Raw genomic sequence first — 22,836 nt, forward strand, 5'->3', positions numbered from 1 at the left:
AATTAAAATAATTTATGCTAATGTGCCATGTTGATGAAGGGTTTAAAACAAAATTCATTCTCTTAAGCTTCAGAATTTGATCTTTAGTTGACTTTCTGGGAAGCAGAAAAAAGGTTCCTAGGTAATATACTTAATGGGAATAAAACTTCCGATTGGAAAATTTTGTCTGAACAGAAAAACTATGCATACATCCAGTGAAATGAGAGCTCCTTGAGTGTGATTAGCTTTGTAGCTGGCACATCCACTGTGGGATTCTGGAAGCCATGAGATTAAGATGAACTCTAGTGGGAAATGAGAATCATAAGCCTCATATATACCTCATATATACCTCTCACTGTAGGAGCGTTTCCTCTTCTTTATCTCCTGCAAGACTCCCACTAGAAATGAACAAGGGCTACTTTTCTGCTGGCCAGCTGATATTCCTGCCCTTATTCTTCAGAGTAGATAGATGCCAATAGAGGTTTTATGTAGCTTTGAGAATTTGAAAATTTAGTTAACTGGGGAAGCAGTGCCTTTAAGTTTTTGATAATTAAAATCAGAGCGGAAATCAATGAAATTGAAACAAAAAAAAAAACATTGAAAAAATTGATAAAACTAAAAGTTGGTTCTTTGAAAAAATAAATAAGATTGACAGACCCTTAGCCATGCTAATGAAGAGAAGAAGAGAGAGAACTCAAATTACTAATATACGGGATGAAAAAGGCAATATCACAACAGACACTACAGAAATACAGAAGATAATTAGAAAGTACTTTGAAACCCTATATTCCAATACAATAGAAGATAGTGAAGATATCGATAAATTTCTTAAGTCATATGATCTGCCCAGATTGAGTCAGGAAGACACACACAATTTAAACAGACCAATAACAAAGGAAGAAATTGAAGAGGCCATCAAAAGACTACCAACCAAGAAAAGCCCTGGACCGGATGGGTGTACAGCAGAGTTTTACAAAACCTTCAAAGAAGAATTAATACCAATACTTTTCAAGCTATTTCAAGAAATAGAAAAAGAAGGAGCTCTTCCAAATTCATTCTATGAGGCCAACATCACCCTGATCCCGAAACCAGACAAAGACACTTCAAAGAAAGAAAACTACAGACCAATATCTCTAATGAATTTAGATGCAAAAATTCTCAATAAAAGCCTGGTGAATCAAATACAAAAGCATATCAAAAAAATTGTGCACCATGATCAAGTAGGATTCATCCCTGGGATGCAAGGCTGGTTCAATATACGGAAATCAATAAATGTTATTCACCACATCAATAGACTTAAAGATAAGAACCATATGATCATCTCGATAGATGCAGAAAAAGCATTCGACAAAGTACAGCATCCCTTTATGTTCGAAAAACTAGGGATAACAGGAACTTACCTCAACATTGTAAAAGCTATATATGCTAAGCCTCAGGCTAGCATCATTCTAAATGGAGAAAAACTGAAGGCATTCCCTCTAAAATCTGGAACTAGACAGGGATGCCCTCTCTCACCACTTCTATTCAATTTAGTTCTTGAAATACTAGCCAGAGCAATTAGACAGACAAAAGAAATTAAAGGCATAAAAATAGGAAAAGAAGAACTTAAATTATCACTATTTGTGGATGATATGATAATATATCTAACAGACCCAAAAGGGTCTACAAAGAAACTGCTAGAGTTAATAAATGAATTCAGCAAAGTGGCAGGATATAAATCAACACGCATAAATCAAAGGCATTCCTGTATATCAGCAACAAAACTTCTGAAATGGAAATGAGGAAAACCACTCCATTCACAATATCCTCAAAAAAAATAAAATACTTGGGAATCAACCTAACAAAAGAGGAGAGGTGAAAGATTTATACAATGAAAACTTCAGAACCCTAAAGAGAGAGATAGAAGAAGATCTTAGAAGATGGAAAAATGTACCCTGTTCATGGATAGGCAGAACTAACATCATCAAAATGGCAATATTACCCAAAGTTCTCTACAGGTTTAATGCGATGCCAATCAAAATCCCAACGGCATTTCTTATAGAAATTGATAAAGCAATCTTGAAATTCATATGGAAAAACAAAAGACCCAGAAGAGCAAAAGCAATTCTAAGCAGGAAGTGTGAATCAGGCGGTATAGCGATACCAGATTTCAAACTGTACTACAGAGCAATAGTAACAAAAACAGCATGGTACTGGTACCAAAACAGGCAGGTGGACCAATGTTCAGAATAGAGGACACCGAGACCAATCCACAAAATTACAACTTTCTTATATTTGATAAAGGGGCTAAAAGCATGAAATGGAGGAAGGATAGCATCTTCAACAAATGGTGCTGGGAAAACTGGAAATCCATATGCAACAAAATGAAGCTGAACCCCTTTCTCTCACCATGCACAAAAGTTAACTCAAAATGGATCAAGGAGCTTGATATCAAATCAGAGACCCTGCGCCTGATAGAAGAAAAAGTTGGCTCCGATCTACATACTGTGGAGTCGGGCTCCAAATTCCTTAATAGGACGCCCATAGCCCAAGAGTTAATAACAAGAATAAATAAATGGGACTTACTTAAACTAAAAAGTTTTTTTCTCAGCAAGAGAAACAATAAGAGAAGTAAATAGGGAGCCTACATCCTGGGAACAAATCTTTACTCCTCACACTTCAGATAGAGCCCTAATTTCCAGAATATACAAAGAACTCAAAAAATTAAACAGTAAGATAACAAATAACCCAATCAACAAATGGGCCAAAGACCTGAACAGACACTTCTCAGAGGAGGACATACAATCAATCAATAAGTACATGAAAAAATGCTCACCATCTCTAGCAGTCAGAGAAATGCAAATCAAAACCACCCTAAGATACCATCTCACTCCAGTAAGATTGGCAGCCATTATGAAGTCAAACAACAATAAGTGTTGGCAAGGATGTGGGGAAAAGGGTACACTTGTACATTGCTGGTAGGACTGCAAATTGGTGCGGCCAATATGGAAAGCAGTATGGAGATTCCTGGGAAAGCTGGGAATGGAACCACCATTTGACCCAGCTATCGCCCTTCTCGGACTATTCCCTGAGGACCTTAAAAGAGAGTACTATAGGGATACTGCCACATCAATGATCATAGCAGCACAATTCACAATAGCTAGACTGTGGAACCAACCTAGATGCCCTTCAATAGATGAATGGATTAAAAAATGTGGCATTTATACACAATGGAGTATTATGCAGCACTAAAAAATGACAAAATCATGGAATTTTCAGGGAAATGTATGGCATTAGAGCAGATTATGCTAAGTGAAGCTAGCCAATCCTTAAAAAACAAATGCCAAATGTCTTCTTTGATTTAAGGAGAGCAACTAAGAACTGAGCAGGGAGGAAGAGCATGAGGAAAAGATTAACATTAAACAGAGATGAGTGGTGGGAGGGAAAGGGAGAGAGAAGGGAAATTGCATGGAAATGGAAGGAAACCCTCAACGTTATATGAAATCACATATAAGTGGTTGTGAGGGGAAAGGGAGGGAAAAAAAAACAAGGGAGAGAACTGAACAACAACAGATGAGGTAGAGAGGGAAGATGGGAGGGGAGGGGAGGGGGTATAGTAGGGGATAGGAAAGGCAGCAGAATACAACAGTCACTAATATGGCATTATGTAAAAATTGTGAATGTGTAACTGATGTGATTATGCAATTTGTATTTGGGGTAAAAATGGGAGTTCATAACTCACTTGAATCAAATGTATGAAAGATGATATGTCATGAGCTTTGTAATGTTTTGAACAACCAATTTAAAAAAAAAAGAACTTCAAAAGATAGATTGGGACTCTCAAAAAATCAATGAAAAACAATTGTCCAGTATTCACTACAAGATTTCTTTTAAAAAATGCTTTAGTAAGATATAATTTATATGCCATAAATTTATTCAAAGTAAAGTAGGTTTTAGCATATTCACAGATATGTGAACTATCAGCACAAATCATTTTTGAACATTGTCACTTCAAATTAAAAAAAAAAAACATTTCATATCCTTTTGCTACTATCCTCATCCTCCCATTATCTGACCCTCCCCCATCCTTCTGACATCCACTTATCTAGTTTCCATCTCTATAGATTAACCTATATTGAACATTTTTTTGGGGGGTGGGGGGTGAGTACTGAGGATTGAACTCAGGGGCACTCGACCACTGAGCTACATCCCTAGCCCTATTGTATTTTATTTAGAGACAGGGTCTCACCGAGTTGCTTAGCATCTGGCCTTTGCTGAGGCTGGCTTTGAACTCAAGATCCTCCTGTCTCAAGCTCCCATACTGCTGGGATTACAGGCGTATGCCACCACCCCTGGCTATATATATTGAACATTTTATAAGAAAGGAATAATATATATGTAGTCTTTTATGATTGTTTTCTTTTACTTGCATAATATTTTCTAGGTTTATTCATGTTGTAGCACATTTCAGTTTTACATTTATTTTTGTGTCAAATGACATTCCATTGTATGGATATAACCATAATTCATTGGTTCATCATATAATAGATATTTAGGTTGTTTCTACCTTTGAACTACTAGGAATATGCTGTTATGAATATGTGTATACAACTTTTTGCATGTGCTTGTATTTCAAATTTTTCTTGACTATATCACCGGTAGTAGAAATACTGAATTATATGGTTGTTCCTTTTTTGACTGGGGAACTGTCAGACTATTTTCCAAAGTGACTACAACATTGGTAAAGAGTTGGGAGAACTTAAGTGGTTTAGGGAATATATTATAGAAGCAAGTGACAGACAGACTAACTGATAAAACAGAGTGTAGCTAAAGTGTAAGGCCTGAATCAGTCAGAGAAGACCTAACTCAATCTCAAAAGGAAAGGAGGGTGTCCCTGTGATGTTTGTGTTAAGGGGAATCTTAGTAGATAGAACTCATATATGTATCTCAGAGCTCTGAAGGGCTACTATAAGGAACAGATTAAACAGCAACAGACATACAAGGATTCTGCTCATAGCAGGTGCTACTTATATCAAGCTTTATTAATCAGGATGAAGTAATAGTAGAAATTCAACCCTACACCTACACCATTTACATTAAATGCCTAGAAAATTAAATTACATTAGTGACCATGAATCCAAAGAATCACTAGTTCAAGGATTTCCCGCCCCCCCCCAGTCTTATTGGGTATAATTGAAATAAAAAACTTTCATTTAATATATAAAAATAATATTTTGACATATGCATACACCCATGATATCATCATCACAATTATGAAATTAAACATCTATTACCTCTACATGTTCTCTGTGTTCCCTTGTTGTGTGTGTGCACATGTGTGCATGTGGTAAGAAAACTTAATGTGAACCTAGAAGGTGTGTGTGTGCTAAGTGGTGGAATAAGTAAGGAACAAATGTTGTGTAATTCCACTTATGTGAGGTATCTAAAATAGATACCTTAGGTGAGATATCTAAATAAAACCTTACAGAAGCAGAATAAAATAGCGTTACTAATGGATAGGAGGGAGAAGAAATGGGAAGATGTTGTTCAATAGGGATGAAATTAAAGTTAACAAGATGAATAAGTCCTAGGGATCTGCTGGTCAACATAGTGCATGTAATTAACAATATAGCATTGTTGAAAACAACTTAGGGCTATTTTCAATAATGGTATAGTAATATACACATTGGAAGACTTTTGATATAAAACAGTGAATTAAAGTTTTGAGCTCAATTTATCAGAGCATGTTTGGAAATACTGACTTCCTCCTAATCCAAATAGAGGATAGTAGAATATCAAATTTGGAGGAGACTGTAAAGGTCATTAGTCTAACCAAATGTCTGAACTTTACTCAATCATATTGATGCTGGATATTTGAGGATCCTTTATAATTTGCAGGTGCTACCTATTTCGGCGCTTGATATTTTTCCATGGAGTTTGGGAAGTTTTACAGTAGTTTTGTTTGATATATTTTATGTTCATTTATCTTTATGGAGTAAAAATTGTCCAATTGTGATGCATGAGCAATACTATATCTAAAAACCAAATATGGCAAATTTTTGATTGCTATTTGTTAGTGAGTTTTCCCATCTATGTTGAAAAATCTGTTATTCAAATCATTGCATACAAAATCATTTGTTCCTCATGTAGCTCAAATATGAGTAATTGCTGAGAACAGCTAACTCATCTGGATGAATTATACATGTAATATTAGTTGAAAACAACAGTAAGTACTTTGGTAAGATAATTAATATAGTGCATAATTACATGGCATCAAAACTGCAAATAAAAGCAAGATTGCAGGTGTGAATTTCCTGTGTGGCTTTTTTCTTTTTCTTTTTTTTTTTTTTGCTATACTGACTCGCTTTTAAGATTGTTAAGTAGAAATTTTTATTATTATAATCAAATTTAAAAGGCACAATTATTTATCTCTAAATCATGCTATTTTCCTTGATATGAGGTAATTAAAATTTTTGACAATACATTACTTTTCAAGCTATTACATATTGTTATCTTGTCTTATTTTAAAATGTTTTAACTGGATTGTATGTGTTTTATTTCATTATTTTAAGATATTATTTTATGATTGTACTAAATTGTAATTATGATTATACTTAATATTTCAGATTAGTTATATTTGGCATCATTTATTGAATAATAAATTACATTTGTAGTAAAATGTATACCTCCAGATCCTTGCTCATTTTCATTATCTCTTTTTGTGTCAAGGATGCATAATAATATGTAAATCATTGATTAATAAAACCTGATAAAAATCAGACCTTTACAGGAAAGGTAAATCTAAGGATCTTAAGTTCTGCTTCAACATAACTATGTTGCTGGAATAAGCAATAAACTTCAGCCACATGAATTTTACACTTCCAGGATATGATTCCTGTCTAGCTTGCCATAAGTGCAATAAGTAGTTATTTCTATACCATTGATTTGTTGTACTATTCATGCAAATACCATATCTGTTTTTAGAAATATGATGAGCAGATCTAGATTTAAAAACATGATTCTGCTGTGAGTCCCCCCATCACAATTTTCTTTCACCATATAAATATTTAGTTTTCTCTTGTTTCTTTATGAATTTATATAGAAAAATTTCCTCAACTTCTGTCTTTCTTTTTCAGCTTTCTGCTTTATGGAAATCCCCTCTTTTTGCTTTTCAACTTTTTACTTCTCTTCTTGGACCAAAGTTAACTTTTCCTTTTCTTTCCTTCTGTTCTTAATAGTAGATGAAACCTTTTATGGATATCTCTCTTTTTAAGCTTCATAGAATATTCAGAGTTGATTATGGGAAATCTATTTTTAGAGAATAAATTTATGCTAAGATTATCTGTAGATTTTTTTAAGATAAATAAATCTTGAACACTATTTTGGTGAGTTTTAATTTTTTAAAAAGTTTATTTTACTAAAAACTAAAACATAATTCTTCATTACATGTGTGTAGTTGATTAACACAACACTGATTCCTAAACATCTTTTCATTCTGGAAACATCTTTTCATTCCCCACCTGATTAACAAGATTTGAAAGAAAATTAGGGTTCAGGGAAGGTCACTCAAATCCTGTGGTACTTTGTTCCTGGAACCCCAATAAAATAGGTTGGCAATACTAGTTAAAACACTAGCAAACACCCTCAGGACTTCCTTCTCTGTGATGGTAGATAACTGTAGAATTTTCCTTCTAACAGATTATAACAACCTAAATTTTAAAAGAAAACATGTATCAAGATTTAGTCTCCTTTATTAATCCATTATTTTGAATGGGGTGAGGTGTCTGCAATTTCTTATCTGCACTCATCTTTGCTAGATATCTCAACTTCATGGAAGCCATTAAAACAATCAGAACTTGTATTAAGAGTAGACTTTTCCATTTTCATATTTTTAAAACTGTCTCCATATGTTGCTAAGGTTTTGGTTTAATTGTAAGAAAGCTTGTTCCTGATTATCTCAAAATAATGAATTGCTGGAAAGGAAAAGCTTAAGAACCAATAAGGATTCCAGAGTTTCGTAGACATCATCCCCCTATTCCCCACTTGCGTGTGAAGTAATGCCCATCAAAGAAACCAGAACAAACTGTGGTTGGGAAAATATTCCCATCAAGAAGGAAGATTTTCTCAAAAGTCATGTTTTATTTTTTGTTGTTGTTGTTTAAGAATTATATGTACATAATTTTTAAAAATTTAAGTCAAGAATGGATAAAAAATGTGGCATATATACACAATGGAATATTACTCAGCAATAAAAGAGAATAAAATCATGGCACTTGCAGGTAAATGGATGGCATTGGAGAAGATAATGCTAAGTGAAGTTAGCCAATCCCCCCCAAAAAAAATGCCGAATGTTTTCTCTGATATAAGATGACTGACTCATAGTGGGGTAGGGAGGCGGGGAGCATGGGAGGAATAGAAGAACTCTAGATAGGGCAGAGGGGTGGGAGGACAAGGGAGGGGACAGAGGGTTAGCAAGGATGGTGGAATGTGATGGACATCATTATCCAAAGTACATGTATGAAGACATGAATTGGTGTGAACATATTTTATAAATAACCAGAGATATGAAAAATTGTGCTGTATATGTGTAACAAGAATTGTAATGCATCCTGCTGACATTTATTTAAAAAAACAAAAAAAATTTAAATCAAGTTAATTTTTTAAAGTCAAGTTTTAAATTTTAAATTTATTTTCACCTATACATAACATATTAAAGTTGTACTTATTTTTTAAGTTTTACTTATTAATAGGTAAATTTAATATGTAACTTGATCTTCTTCAAATGATTTCATCTATTAAAGTCCCAACCATATTCAACAGTCACTGCCACCAATAGGTTTATAATGTTTTTCAAGTTCTTCTGTGACAATTTCTCTCTCTCTCTCTCTCTCTCTCTCTCTCTCTCTCTCTCTGTGTGTGTGTGTGTGTGTGTGTGTGTGTATGAATGTATCTTTATAGTTATTTGCCAAGAAAAGTCAAATGACATAACAGTTCTTCTGCAGACTCTAGAATCTTCAGTTTTTAATGCAAGACTGTGTTTGCAGTAAATCTTTCCTAAAATTTTACAACTAGAAAGTAGGTGAAAGTTAGCAATATAAAAGGAGAGATTCCCACTTTTATTCAAACTTGCAAAGTAACATAGGTGTAAACTATGTGTGAACTTCTTTGAGCTGAAACTTCTGGATCACATAAGAAGGTATGGCTATGTCAACAGGATCATTAATATTTATTGCTGAATAGCTAGCAATTTGGATGATGATGGTAGTTACAGTTCTGAAACACTGACACTACCATAAAGTACATCATTTTTCTAACCAAACTGAAACTTTTGCTCTTGGACCTTAACTTTTACAAGGTGCCATCCATTCCAAAATGCTATACTCTTTACTTTGATTAATGATACATTGTCAGAGTGATGAATTCTTCTAGAGTGTAATTTGAAAGATAATATCATTCTAGGGAAAAAAAAAGTTCAGGTAAGAATTTTAGAACAGTTACCAGATGAAATCCTACCATCACACAGTGTAGTGAAGGATGTGGGGAAATCTGGAAATACTTGCAGTAAATCATATTCTTTGGCTCTAGTTTAAGTTTCTATCCTACAGTGAAATACATGATTTACTATATGCCCTGAAACCTGTTTTGGTTTGATTTTAAAACATTGTTTTTAATATGTAGAGCAGTTGCACAGTTAATTTTATACACTTTCAGTCTCCTCCTATTGCTGCCTAGTAGTATTGCTATATTTAAATTTTCACATTTAGAAGATGAGAAGAAAAATGTTTTTGAGTTGAGTTTTAAAATTCAAAAGCATTTTGTTAATATATGGCATTGTGTTATACTTAATATAGTCTTTTATCTATTTTAAATATTGCAATAACATCTTTACATTCTTGTTCATTGGTTACTTATTACTTAAAATGATAGTTATATTATTGAGTGAAAGGTATTGTGTTTTGTGTTGTAAATTTGTATGTGTCCTTTTAAATAGAGACAAAAACTTTGGGGACAGTGTCCCCAATGGCTGACAGTAATTCTCCATGGGAATTACCTTTTATAAATTGGGAGCAACATCTATTTCCTACATTTTAATATGGGGGACTATAATTTATTTTTTCGTATCTGGTCAAATATAAAAATGGACAGGTGAAAATAAATTAAAAAGAAGAACCCAAACTGTCTAATTTTTGCATAGGCTATCACATACAGAATAACAGTTTTATGAAGTTTTATTTTTTAAAGTACTGAACAATGTTTAAATCTGTTAGACAAAAAATGTAACATGTCTGGTTTCAGGAAACCAAAGGTAAACTACATTTTTCTGTGTCATGAAGGTTAATGAGAATGCTAAAGAAAAAGTTAGGTTAGAAGAAGATTTATTCTAATTTAAGCCCCAAGATTCTGCAGCCATTTGACATTGACCTAGGTCTTCTGAACTTCCCAGTCCTTGTGTATTTAATAGGGATCATAAATGTCAGCCCCCTCTCCTTGTATGAATATTTTTAAATTAAGAGAAAAAAGTATGCATACACAGTCTTCAAAGGAGAAAATTACATTTAAATGTATATGATGTTCTAGGAAAGAATATTCCCATTAACTGGATTTTAATTTTTTTAGTTATTTGCTAAATTATAAGACTTTCAGATATTCAGATATAAAATTAAATTTTACCGATTACCCATATGTTTATCCTCTTTTCAGCAAGAGAACTGACTTAAAAGCTTTTGCTATTTCTGAGTTTTTTAACATGTTACCTAAAAATTATTAGAGTATTAAGAGCAGGATTCTAAGACAGGACCAATCTTTTGGTTTGTGTTATTTAAAAATATATATTTGATAATTTTATCTTAGTAATTTTATGTAACATTAATACTATTGCTTTTTGTTTTATAAATAATGAAAATTAGACATCTTAAATATTTTTGAAATCCACAGATCTTTATTTTAGGCAATTTAAAATTAGGCTTATATGGATTACTGTGTTTTAAAATATTGGTTAATATGTAGATATTTCTGGAAGCCTGGAGCATTAGCACTGGATTGAAATTCTGTTAAAAATGAGGACTATATAGATCTATATATTTTTTTTGATAATCACTGGAACATTTTTGAGCAAATACCACATTACTGAGACCAGTATATGTGAATAGGTCAAATTTGTCAGATTTTCATAGATAATTCATTAATTCAGTGTGAAATAACACCAGTTAATTTGATGTTCACCAAATTTATTCCAGAATTAGATGGCATGAATCCTAATAGAGTTACAGAAGGTTATAACTGGATAGTTTCAGTATAATTGTAGCTATTTAAATTGATAATTAGATGAAAATTTTAAGAGTATTTCTATGGGAGAGTACAAAATAATTATTTCTGATCCCTGATGAATTTTTCCCCTGCCTTGCAGACATTTGCTAAGAAGTAAGATGTATTTCTTGTCTTCCTAATGCCAGGTTCTCTTAGAGACTCGGAACAGCCTCAATCTTCCCTTGGGAATTTAGTTTGAGATCAGAAGGGGTCTGGAGGTCTACAGAGTCCTCGAGCAGACTAGCATAATTGCCGAGAGGAGACCTTTCAGAGAAAAAGACCTTCCCAAGAATTTCCTTTTCCTGGTCAGCCTCTCTGGAAGCATGCCCAAAGTTTTTTTTGTTTTTTTTTAAATTTATTTTCTCAATTATTTGTTTTTAATTCTATAGCTTTTCTCCCTCTGTCCACACTATACTTTTTACTATTTTGTGATACCCATAGAAAGTTTTAAAAACATATGAACTTATATGGTGTGACATACCAAAAGATGATGGAAAGGCACATCATGAGGGTTGGTACAGAGCTGTTCAGGGATTTAAAGCTATAATGAGGGTGGAAACCTATAACTGGGGAGGAGGAACATTCAGGGAAGGGTTCCTAGACCTGTGGGAGTAACTTGAAATGATTCCAGAAGGAGAAGTAGGAGTCTTCCAGGCAAAGATGAGGAGAGAGGAGAGAAAGCTTTCCTGTAAGTGAACCTCATGAGCAGAGGCACGAAATGAGGAACAATTTGGAGTTAACTAGGAAACTGCAGATAGAGGCACTTCCTGATGTGCACTTTTGAATAGTGTATAATTTCTAAAGATATTTTATCACCAAGGAAGACTCATTACTGCTTATTCAGGCTCCTACTAGATAAGATATATTTAGTTCTCTAGCTGCGATATGCACAAAATAACACACCTTATCTATTTGGGATTGGCATAGTGGAAAGGCTATGAGTCATTAGAATTATACACACCTGGGGTCATTTCCCAGCTCTGCCACCCACTCACCATGTGACCAAGGGCTGGTTATTAAAACTCTCTGAGCTCTAGTTTCTTTGTCCCTAAAATAGATAAAAATAGTTATGGTGTAGAGTTGCCTCAAGGATTAAATAATATAGTTTTAAAAATGCTTAGAATAGGATAAGTCCACATCCGCACCCTCAGTATATGGCAGCTGTCACTATTATAATGATTGCTAAAAATGTCAGTTTGTCTTTTAAAATATTAATTAAAACTTACTGGGTATTATGAATAATAATGCAGAAATTTTGATTTAGTGTTAAAAAGTTACTTATGCTGACATATTAGTCTCTTTAAGTCATATTTTGTTCCTTTTTAAATAGGCAAAATCTCAGATATTATCCAGTGTGTTGGATGTTGCTCATCGATTTATAAAGGAAGTTAATCCAGATGAACCCAAAGTGGGAAATAATTCTATAAAAGACACGAGTAAAAGTCATCAGAAATCCAAGTCTCTAGTCCTGCAGGGGAGCAACTCTGAGGTAAGCCAAAGAAAAGATAATGGGACATTTTTGTCCCACATAACCATGGAGACTGCCACTCATATATTAACTAGAGTTGTGGAGTTTTGGAGATTATATCACATTGTTATTTAATATGGTTTTGCTTTTAATTAATTAAATGTATCTTGCCTATAAAAACATTCTCAAGGATATTTCTTGGATTCATTTTGGAAATTGATCCAAACATTTCTACCATATTAGGAATTGAATGTGTATTTGGAGAAAACAAAAACCACAATGCAGTATAACAATTTTATATTAGTCAGGATTTCAGAGAGGCTAACAACATAAAACCTTGCCAAGCACTTTAGGTGTCAGGCGATTTTAGTTATCGAAAACTAGATTTATGCCAATTCTCACAGTTACTCAGAAAGACTATGGATCCTATGATATACTAGGCAAGTTTTTATCAACTCCTGTCTACATTTTTATAATAGATTTTATTGACTCTTTAGCAAGAAACACACTTCAAATTTTGATCTGTGTTATATAAGACTCCTTCTTTTAGATGTCACTCACTCCTTTCCTATAGTGCAGAAACTGTAACTTGGCCAGTCGCACAGTTTGTGATTTGGTAACCAGGTCTGTGTTGAACTTAAGTCTGTGAAATTTCAAATGCATGTTCATAGAATATAAGAGGAAATGCACTCTGTGCTGGTAGGACCATTTCTATCAGGGGAACTATTCTTGAATTTTCCGAGAAAATTGGGTGTTTCCATAGATTTTGCTTTCTGATAGAACTGCCAAGGATATTTGTTAGAGAATCACTGAATGAGTTACAACCTAATAATAATATTGTATTGTAGACTAGATGCTGCCCTAAATACCTTATATATATCATATATTTTTGCCTTTTTGTAATTATTCCCTTTTTCAAATAGAAAGATAGTGGCAAAGAAGAAGTTTTATAACTTGCCCCAGGTATCACTGATAAGGGGAACTCAGGTTTCAGCTCAGAGCTTCTGACTCCAAGTTACCTGTTTTCAATCACTCCATAGAGGCTATAGTTTAAAGAGTTTCTCCTTTGTTCTTGCCATTTTATTTAATTTTTCCTATCAAGAACAATAGTGACAGTTAAGTCAGCAGCTAACATTTTTTGATCATTTTGTGTTAGGCATGTTACTTAATGCTTTACCTGCCTTATCTTCTGTAATCATCAGAATCGCTGTATCTCTTCTGTGATAATATTACCTCTGTTCATCAGAGGATAAATTTTAGAGACAGGTTAAGTAACTAGGTCTATAAGAAAGCTGGGGAGTGGACTCCTTTGTGTTCATAATCATTATGGTAAATGTTGCTTCATGTTTCCATAGGTAATTATATATGCCATACAGACTCACTGCCTCTTGTCTTAGCTTATTAACCATCAATTCAGTGTTTTCCCACACACCCCCAGGGGTGTATAATAAAATCAACTGGAAAAACATTAAAGAAATACACATGGCTGAGTTCAGCATTTTGTGGGTAGAGTCCTATGTGTTGTCCTAGTAGCTCCTCAGTTATCTGGTGAGCATGATTCATTGGAAGCTGCTGCTAAAGACATTCAGGTGTGCACCTGTGTACAACACTTACACTGAAAGATAACCCTCTCTGAGGCTTAACATTTCTTTTTGCTGAAGAGCAGTGTTCTCAAATTGTAGTAAGCATCAGGAGCATTGCATGAGTTTGTTAAAAAAAAATGTGCATTTTTTTTGATCTGTTGCCCCAGTTTTTATTAATTCATTACTTATGGGTTAGGGATCAGTAATCTGATTTTTAATTAGCACTCCTAAGCAATTCTAATGGCTGGAAGAATCAAACTGTTGCCAAGGTCTGCTGTTTCATAGCTTTCTAAATGGATTCAAGTCAATGGTGTATATTTGGAAAGGGATGACCTCATGAAATACATTTTAGAGGCTGAAATCTGAGTTCAAGATACTGATGCTAGTTTTCTTTTAGATTTTAAATATTGGGCAATTTATTTAGCTTATTTTGATCCTTTGTTTTCTCTTCTGAAATGTGGGAATATTAAAATATATTACAGAAATACCTTGCTGAAATGAATGTGTAGCATTGGATATCCATTTGTTTCTTCAAATTTCCTAGCCTTTTAGAATTGGGCAGGGTCTCAGTGGAAGTGATGTAGGACAGTTCTAAGCTGAAGCATTGAAGAGCCAATGTACAAAGCTCCTGCTATGTGGAAGACAGGTATTCCAGTGACATAGCTCAGAGATGCAATTAATTTATTGATTCATTGTCTTACATTTCTGATATCTTACATATCTTATTCATTGCTTGGGAGGGAGTTGTTCTGGAGAGCCACAAGAATCACTACATACTCAAACCATTTCATATCAAGCCACTGGGTCTTAAGGGCCTCTTTATTAGAGCAGCAGACTAATAGATTGTTTATTGGGTACCTATAAGCACCTTCCCACAGATTCCTGAAACTCAGTATCTCCAGACTAAACTCATACCCTTTATTGGCAAATCTATAGATGTTACTAATTGATGGTACCATATCTAGATTTCTAAGGTAAAAAAGAAATGATATTCAGCAGTCCTTTCTCTTTTTCCTTAAATATCCAATCAGTTACTATTGTAGTCTATTCAGGATGATATAAAAATATCGCAGGCTGAATGACTTATGCAACAAATTTGTTTTCTTACAGTTCTGGTAGTCCTGGTAAGGACTTTCTTCCTGGCTTGCAGATGTCTGCCCTCTAAAAACTATTTGTTGCCATTACAGATACTGAAATTAGCTTTTTCTAAAAGAACAAAAGTTTTACAAACGTGTTTTTATTCATTTAACAGTATAGCTTTGTATGCATATAAATATTTCTATTGCTTTCTTATTTTATATAGTAGCCATAAAATGCTTCATTTATTGGATGTGAAATGACATTCTAAAATCCATCTTCCACTGATCAACATTTATTGTATTTCATTTTTTTCCCAGTACAACCTAAAATATAAAATACAATTTCGAAAATTTTTTTTTGCTTGTATGCATATTTCAATATGATAAAGTCCTTATATTCCTTGGTAAAGAGGTTTCTGCAGTTATAATGTTCATTGATATGACCACATGGCTGTAACATTTTAAATGGTTTCCCTGCATCCAAACTCACTATTCCCCAGTTCTCTTTCCTACACTACTGTGTGGAGCTTTTCTATGATTTTACATGTGTAACACATTTAAGTCCAAGTTTGTACTGTAGGAAGGATTTTCATGATCTGCTCCTGCTCATTTCTACCCTTGATATTTTTTCTCATCCTCCATTTTTGCCATATCAACACAAACTACTTCCAGTTCTATGCCACAATGCTGTTTGAATCCATTTCTTTGCATATATACCTTTTCCTCTTTCTGAAATACTGCCCTTGAGTCTTTGATAACGTAATTCTTATTTTGTTTTTGGAAACCCAGTTCAGACGTCACTTCCTCTAATTTATTCTTTACCCTTGCACCTATTTCTATTGTGGACTTATTAACTTGTGTTTTTGTGGTATAGTGTCTAGTGTCTGATGGATTCTCAGATGATTTTTGCTTATATTTAAAAGTTTTTGTGAACATCTTTATTTTTTTTTTTTTTTTTTTTTAATTTTTTATTGTTGGCTGTTCAAAACATTACATAGTTCTTGATATATCATATTTCACAATTTGATTCAAGTGGGTTATGAGCTCCCATTTTTACCCCATATACAGATTGCAGAATCACATCAGTTACACATCCATTGATTTACAAATTGCCATACTAGTGTCTGTTGTATTCTGCTGTCTTTCCTATCCTCTACTATCCCCCCTCCCCTCCCCTCCCCTCCCCTCCCCTCTTCTCTCTCTGCCCCCTTTACTGACATTCGTTTGTCCCCCTTGTATTATTTTTCCCCTTCCCCTCACTTCCTCTTGTATGTACTTTTGTATACCTCTGAGGGTCTCCTTCCATTTCCATGCATTTTCCCTTCTCTCTCCCTTTCCCTCCCACCTCTCATCCCTGTTTAATGTTAATCTTCTTCTCATGCTCTTCGACCCTACTCTGTTCTTAGCTACTCTCCTTATATCAAAGAAGACATTTGACATTTGTTTTTTAGGGATTGGCTAGCTTCACTTAGCATAATCTGCTCTAATGCCATCCATTTCCCTGTAAATTCTATGATTTTGTCATTTTTTAATGCAGAGTAATACTCCATTGTGTATAAATGCCACATTTTTTTTATCCATTCATCCATTGAAGGGCATCTAGGTTGGTTCCACAGTCTAGCTATTGTGAATTGTGCTGCTATGAACATCGATGTAGCAGTGTCCCTGTAGCCTGCTCTTTTTAGGTCTTTAGGGAATAGACCGAGAAGGGGAATAGCTGGGTCAAATGGTGGCTCCATTCCCAGCTTTCCAAGAAATCTCCATACTGCTTTCCAAATTGGCTGCACCAATTTGCAGTCCCACCAGCAATGTACAAGTGTACCCTTTTCCCCACATCCTCGCCAGCACTTGTTGTTGTTTGACTTCATAATGGCTGCCAATCTTACTGGAGTGAGATGGTATCTTAGGGTGGTTTTGATTTGCATTTCTCTGACTGCTAGAGATGGTGAGCATTTTTTCATGTACTTGTTGATTGACTGTATGTCCTCCTCTGAGAAGTGTCTGTTCAGGTCCTTGGCCCATTTGTTGATTGGGTTGTTTGTTCTCTTATTGTCTAATTTTTTGAGCTCTTTGTATACTCTGGATATTAGGGCTCTATCTGAGGTGTGAGGAGTAAAGATTTGTTCCCAGGATGTAGGCTCTCTATTTACCTCTCTTATTGTATCTTTTGCTGAGAAAAAACTTTTTAGTTTGAGTAAGTCCCATTTGTTGATTCTAGTTATTAACTTTTGTGCTATGGGTGTCCTATTGAGGAATTTGGAGCCCGACCCCACCGACTGTAGATCGTAGCCAACTTTTTCTTCTATCAGACGGCGCGTCTCTGATTTGATATCAAGCTCCTTGATCCATTTTGAATTAACTTTTGTGCATGGCGAGAGAAAGGGATTCAGTTTCATTTTGTTGCATATGGATTTCCAGTTTTCCCAGCACCATTTGTTGAAGATGCTATCCTTCCTCCATTGCATGCTTTTAGCCCCTTTATCAAATATAAGATAGTTGTAGTTTTGTGGATTGGTTTCTGTGTCCTCTATTCTGTACCATTGGTCCACCCGCCTGTTTTGGTACCAGTACCATGCTGTTTTTGTTACTATTGCTCTGTAGTATAGTTTGAAGTCTGGTATCGCTATACCGCCTGATTCACACTTCCTGCTTAGCATTGTTTTTGCTATTCTGGGTCTTTTATTTTTCCATATGAATTTCATGATTGCTTTCTCTATTTCTACAAGAAATGCCGTTGGGATTTTGATTGGCATTGCATTAAACCTATAGAGAACTTTTGGTAATATCGCCATTTTGATGATGTTAGTTCTGCCTATCCATGAACAGGGTATATTTTTCCATCTTCTAAGATCTTCTTCTATTTCTCTCTTTAGGGTTCTGTAGTTTTCATTGTATAAGTCTTTCACCTCTTTTGTTAGGTTGATTCCCAAGTATTTTATTTTTTTTGAAGATATTGTGAATGGAGTGGTTGTCCTCATTTCCATTTCAGAGGATTTGTCGCTGATATACAGGAATGCCTTTGATTTATGCGTGTTGATTTTATATCCTGCCACTTTGCTGAATTCATTTATTAGCTCTAATAGTTTCTTTGTAGACCCTTTTGGGTCTGCTAGGTATAGAATCATGTCATCTGCAAATAGTGATAATTTAAGTTCTTCTTTTCCTATTTTGATGCCTTTAATTTCTTTCGTCTGTCTAATTGCTCTGGCCAGTGTTTCGAGAACTATGTTGAACAGAAGTGGTGAGAGAGGGCATCCCTGTCTTGTTCCAGATTTTAGAGGGAATGCCTTCAATTTTTCTCCATTCAGAATGATGCTAGCCTGAGGCTTAGCATAGATTGCTTTTACAATATTGAGGTATGTTCCTGTTATCCCTAGTTTTTCTAGAGTTTTGAACATAAAGGGATGCTGTACTTTGTCGAATGCTTTTTCCGCATCTATCGAGATGATCATATGGTTCTTATTTTTAAGTCTATTGATGTGGTGAATAACATTTATTGATTTCCTTATATTGAACCAGCCTTGCATCCCAGGGATGAATCCTACTTGATCATGGTGCACAATTTTTTTGATGTGCCTTTGTATCCGAGTGGCCAGAATTTTATTGAGGATTTTTGCATCTAGGTTCATTAGAGATATTGGTCTGTAGTTTTCTTTCTTTGAAGTGTCTTTGTCTGGTTTAGGTATCAGGGTGATGTTGGCCTCGTAGAATGAATTTGGAAGTTCTCCCTCTTTTTCTATTTCCCGAAGTAGCTTGAAAAGTATTGGTATTAGTTCCTCTTTAAAGGTTTTGTAAAACTCTGCTGTATACCCATCCGGTCCTGGGCTTTTCTTAGTTGGTAGTCTTTTGATGGTTTCTTCTATTTCCTCAATTGATATTGGTCTGTTTAGGTTGTCTATATCCTCCTGACTCAATCTGGGCAGATCATATGACTTAAGAAATTTATCTATGCCTTCACTATCTTCTAATTTATTGGAGTATAAGGATTCAAAATAATTTTTGATTATCTTCTGTATTTCTGAAGTGTCTGTTGTGATATTGCCTCTTTCATCCCGTATGTTAGTGATTTGAGTTCTCTCTCTTCTTCTCTTCGCTAGCATGGCTAAGGGTGTGTCGATTTTGTTTATTTTTTCAAAGAACCAACTTTTAGTTTTGTCAATTTTTTCAGTTGTTTCTTTTGTTTCGATTTCATTGATTTCAGCTCTGATTTTAATTATTTCTTGCCTTCTACTTCTTTTGCTGTTGTTTTGCTCTTCTTTTTCTAGGATTTTGAGATGAAGTATGAGATCATTTATTTGTTGGTTTTTTCTTTTTTTAAGGAATGAACTCCAAGCAATGAATTTTCCTCTTAGAACTGCTTTCAATGTGTCCCATAGATTCCGATATGTTGTGTCTGTGTTTTCATTAATCTCTAAGAATTTTTTAATTTCCTCCTTGATGTCTTCTATAATCCATTGATCATTCAGTAACCTATTGTTCATTCTCCAAGTGATATATTCTTTTTCCTTCCTTCTTTTATCGTTGATTTTCAGTTCCATTCCATTATGATCAGATAGGATGCATGGTATTATCTCTACTCCTTTGTATTGTCTAAGAGTTTCCCTGTGACATAATATATGATCTATTTTTGAGAAGGATCCATGTGCTGCTGAGAAAAAAGTGTAACTGTTTGATGTTGGGTGGTATATTCTATATATGTCAATTAAATCTAGGTTATTAATTGTGTTATTGAGTTCTATAGTTTCCTTATTCAACTTTTGTTTGGAAGATCTGTCCAGTGGTGAGAGAGGTGTGTTGAAGTCTCCCATGATTATTGTATGGTGGTCTATTAGACTCTTGAACTTGAGAAGAGTTTGTTTGATGAACATAGCTGCACCATTGTTTGGGGCATATATATTTATGATTGTTATGTCTTGTTGGTGTATGGTTCCCTTGAGCAGTATGTAGTGTCCCTCTTTATCCCTTTTGATTAACTTTGGCTTAAAATCTATTTTATTTGATATGAGTATGGATACTCCTGCTTGTTTCCGAAGTCCATATGAGTGATATGCTTTTTCCCAACCTTTCACCTTCAGCCTATGTATGTCTTTTCCTATCAAATGCGTCTCCTGTAGGCAGCATATTGTTGGGTCTTGTTTTGTGATCCATTCTACTAGCCTGTGTCTCTTAATTGGTGAGTTTAAGCCATTAACATTTAGGGTTATTATTGAGATATGGGTTGTTCTTCCAGCCATATTTGTTTATTTATGTTACTAAACATGGTTTGTTTTCCACTTTGATTATTTTCCCCCCTTTAGTGTCCTACCTCCCACTGTTGGTTTTCATTGTTATTTTCCATTTCCTCTTCCTGTAATGTTTTGCCAAGGATGTTTTGAAGAGATGGTTTTCTAGCTGCAAATTCTTTTAACTTTTGTTTATCGTGGAAGGTTTTAATTTCATCTTCCATCCTGAAGCTTAATTTCGCTGGAAACACAATTCTTGGTTGGAACCCATTTTCTTTCAGTGTTTGAAATATGTTATTCCAGGATCTTCTAGCTTTCAGAGTCTGTGTTGAAAGATCAGCTGTTATCCTGATTGGCTTACCCCTAAATGTGATCTGCTTCCTTTCTCTTGTAGCTTTTAAAATTCTCTCCTTGTTCTGTATGTTGGGCATCTTCATTATAATGTGTCTAGGTGTGGGTCTCTTATGATTTTGCACATTCGGCGTCCTGTAGGCTTCTAGGATTTGGGGTTCTGTCTCATTCTTCAAATCTGGGAAGTTTTCTCGAATTATTTCATTGAATAGATTGCTCATTCCTTTGGTTTGAAACTCTGTTCCTTCCTGTATCCCAATGACTCTTAAATTTGGTCTCTTGATGTTATCCCATATTTCTTGGATGTTCTGCTCATGGTTTCTTAACAGTCTTGCTGAGCTGTCTATGTTCTTTTCAAGTTGATATACTTTATCTTCATTGTCTGATGTTCTGTCTTCTAAGTGTTCTACTCTGCTGGTAGTATTCTCAATTGAGTTTTTAAGTTGGCTTATTGCTTCCTGCATTTCTAGGATTTCTGTTTGTTTGTTTTTTATAACCTCTATTTCCCTGTATAGTTGATCTTTTGCTTCTTGGATTTGTTTATGTAATTCATTGTTGAAGTGATCTTTCATTGTTTGATTTTGCTGTCTGATGTCTTCCTTGAGACTCCAGATCATCTGAAGCATGTATATCCTGAATTCTTTATCTGACATTCCATCAGCTGCAGCTATTACCTCTTCTAAAGTTGAGTTGACCTGCAATGCTTGTGGTCCTTTCTTTCCTTGTCTCTTCATACTGTTCGCGTTCCTTTCTTCTTGGTGAAACTGTTGTGCTATTGAATTTTCCCCCTATATATTTATATTGGTCTTGTATAGTTGCAAAGTCTCCCTCGCAGGCACGGGCGGCGGCTCTGCCCCTCCGCCAATTGGGGCAATGTGCCTACCACGCCGGCAGGCCGCTGGGCCTGCTCTGCCAGTCGGTAGCAGGTCCGCCGTCCTTGCAGGCGCGGGCGGCGGCTCTGTCCCTCTGCGGGCCGCTAGGCTTGTTCTGTCGGTGGTCGCAGTTCTGCCTACTTTGCAGGCGCAGGCAGCGGCACTGCCCCTCTGCAGGCCTCTGGGGCTGTACTGCCAGTGGGTCGCAGGTCCGCCTACTTTGCAGGCGTGGGGGGGGGGGGGGCGGCTCTACCCTTCCTCAGGCCACTGGGCCTGTTCTGTCTCTCGGTTGCAGGTCTGACCTGTTCTGATGGTGGTCTCAGTTCCGACTACCTTGCAGGCGCGGGGGGGAGGGGGCGGCTCTGCCTCCCAGCAGGCCGCTGCTCCTCTTCTGCCGGTGGGTCGCAGGCCCGCCTACCTTGCAGGAGTGATTGGAAGCTCCGTCCCGCCGCGGGCCACTGGGCCTTTTCTGTCGGTGGTCACCCTTCCCCTACCTGGCAGGCGAGGGGGGTGGGGGGCGGCTCTGCCCCTCAGCAGGCCGCTGGGCCTGCTCTGTGTTTGGTCCCAGTTTCCTCTACTATGCCGGCGCAGGGGGAGGGGGCGGCTCAGCCTCTCAGCAGGCGGCTGCTCCTCTTCTGCCAGTGGGTCGCAGGCCCGCCTACCTTGCAGGAGTGATTGGAAGCTCTGTCCCGCCCTGGGCCACTGGGCCTTTTCTGTCGGTGGTCACCCTTCCCCTACCTGGCAGGCGAGGGGGGTGGGGGGCGGCTCTGCCCCTCAGCAGGCCGCTGGGCCTGCTCTGTCTTTGGTCCCAGTTCCCTCTACTATGCCGGCGCAGGGGGAGGGGGCGGCTCAACCTCTCAGCAGGCGACTGCTCCTCTTCTGCCGGTGGGTCGCAGGCCCGCCTACCTTGCAGGAGTGATTGGAAGCTCTGTCCCGCCACGGGCCACTGGGCCTTTTCTGTCGGTGGTCACCCTTCCCCTACCTGGCAGGCGAGGG

At 36.1% G+C, this 22,836-nt stretch overlaps 1 protein-coding gene across 1 annotated transcript in view; it reads left to right on the top strand.

Annotated features, from left to right (window-relative positions):
• Window positions 1–22,836, top strand: part of Zbbx (zinc finger B-box domain containing) — a 189,314-nt gene that overhangs the window by 99,378 nt on the left and 67,100 nt on the right. Inside the window, exon 8 of the mRNA XM_027942150.2 lies at window positions 12,596–12,754. Within this exon, the coding sequence (XP_027797951.2) occupies window positions 12,596–12,754 (159 nt within the window). The remainder of the gene's footprint in view (window positions 1–12,595; window positions 12,755–22,836) is intronic.

Source organism: Marmota flaviventris, chromosome 8, assembly GCF_047511675.1.
Source record: "Marmota flaviventris isolate mMarFla1 chromosome 8, mMarFla1.hap1, whole genome shotgun sequence".
NCBI lineage: Eukaryota > Metazoa > Chordata > Mammalia > Rodentia > Sciuridae > Marmota > Marmota flaviventris.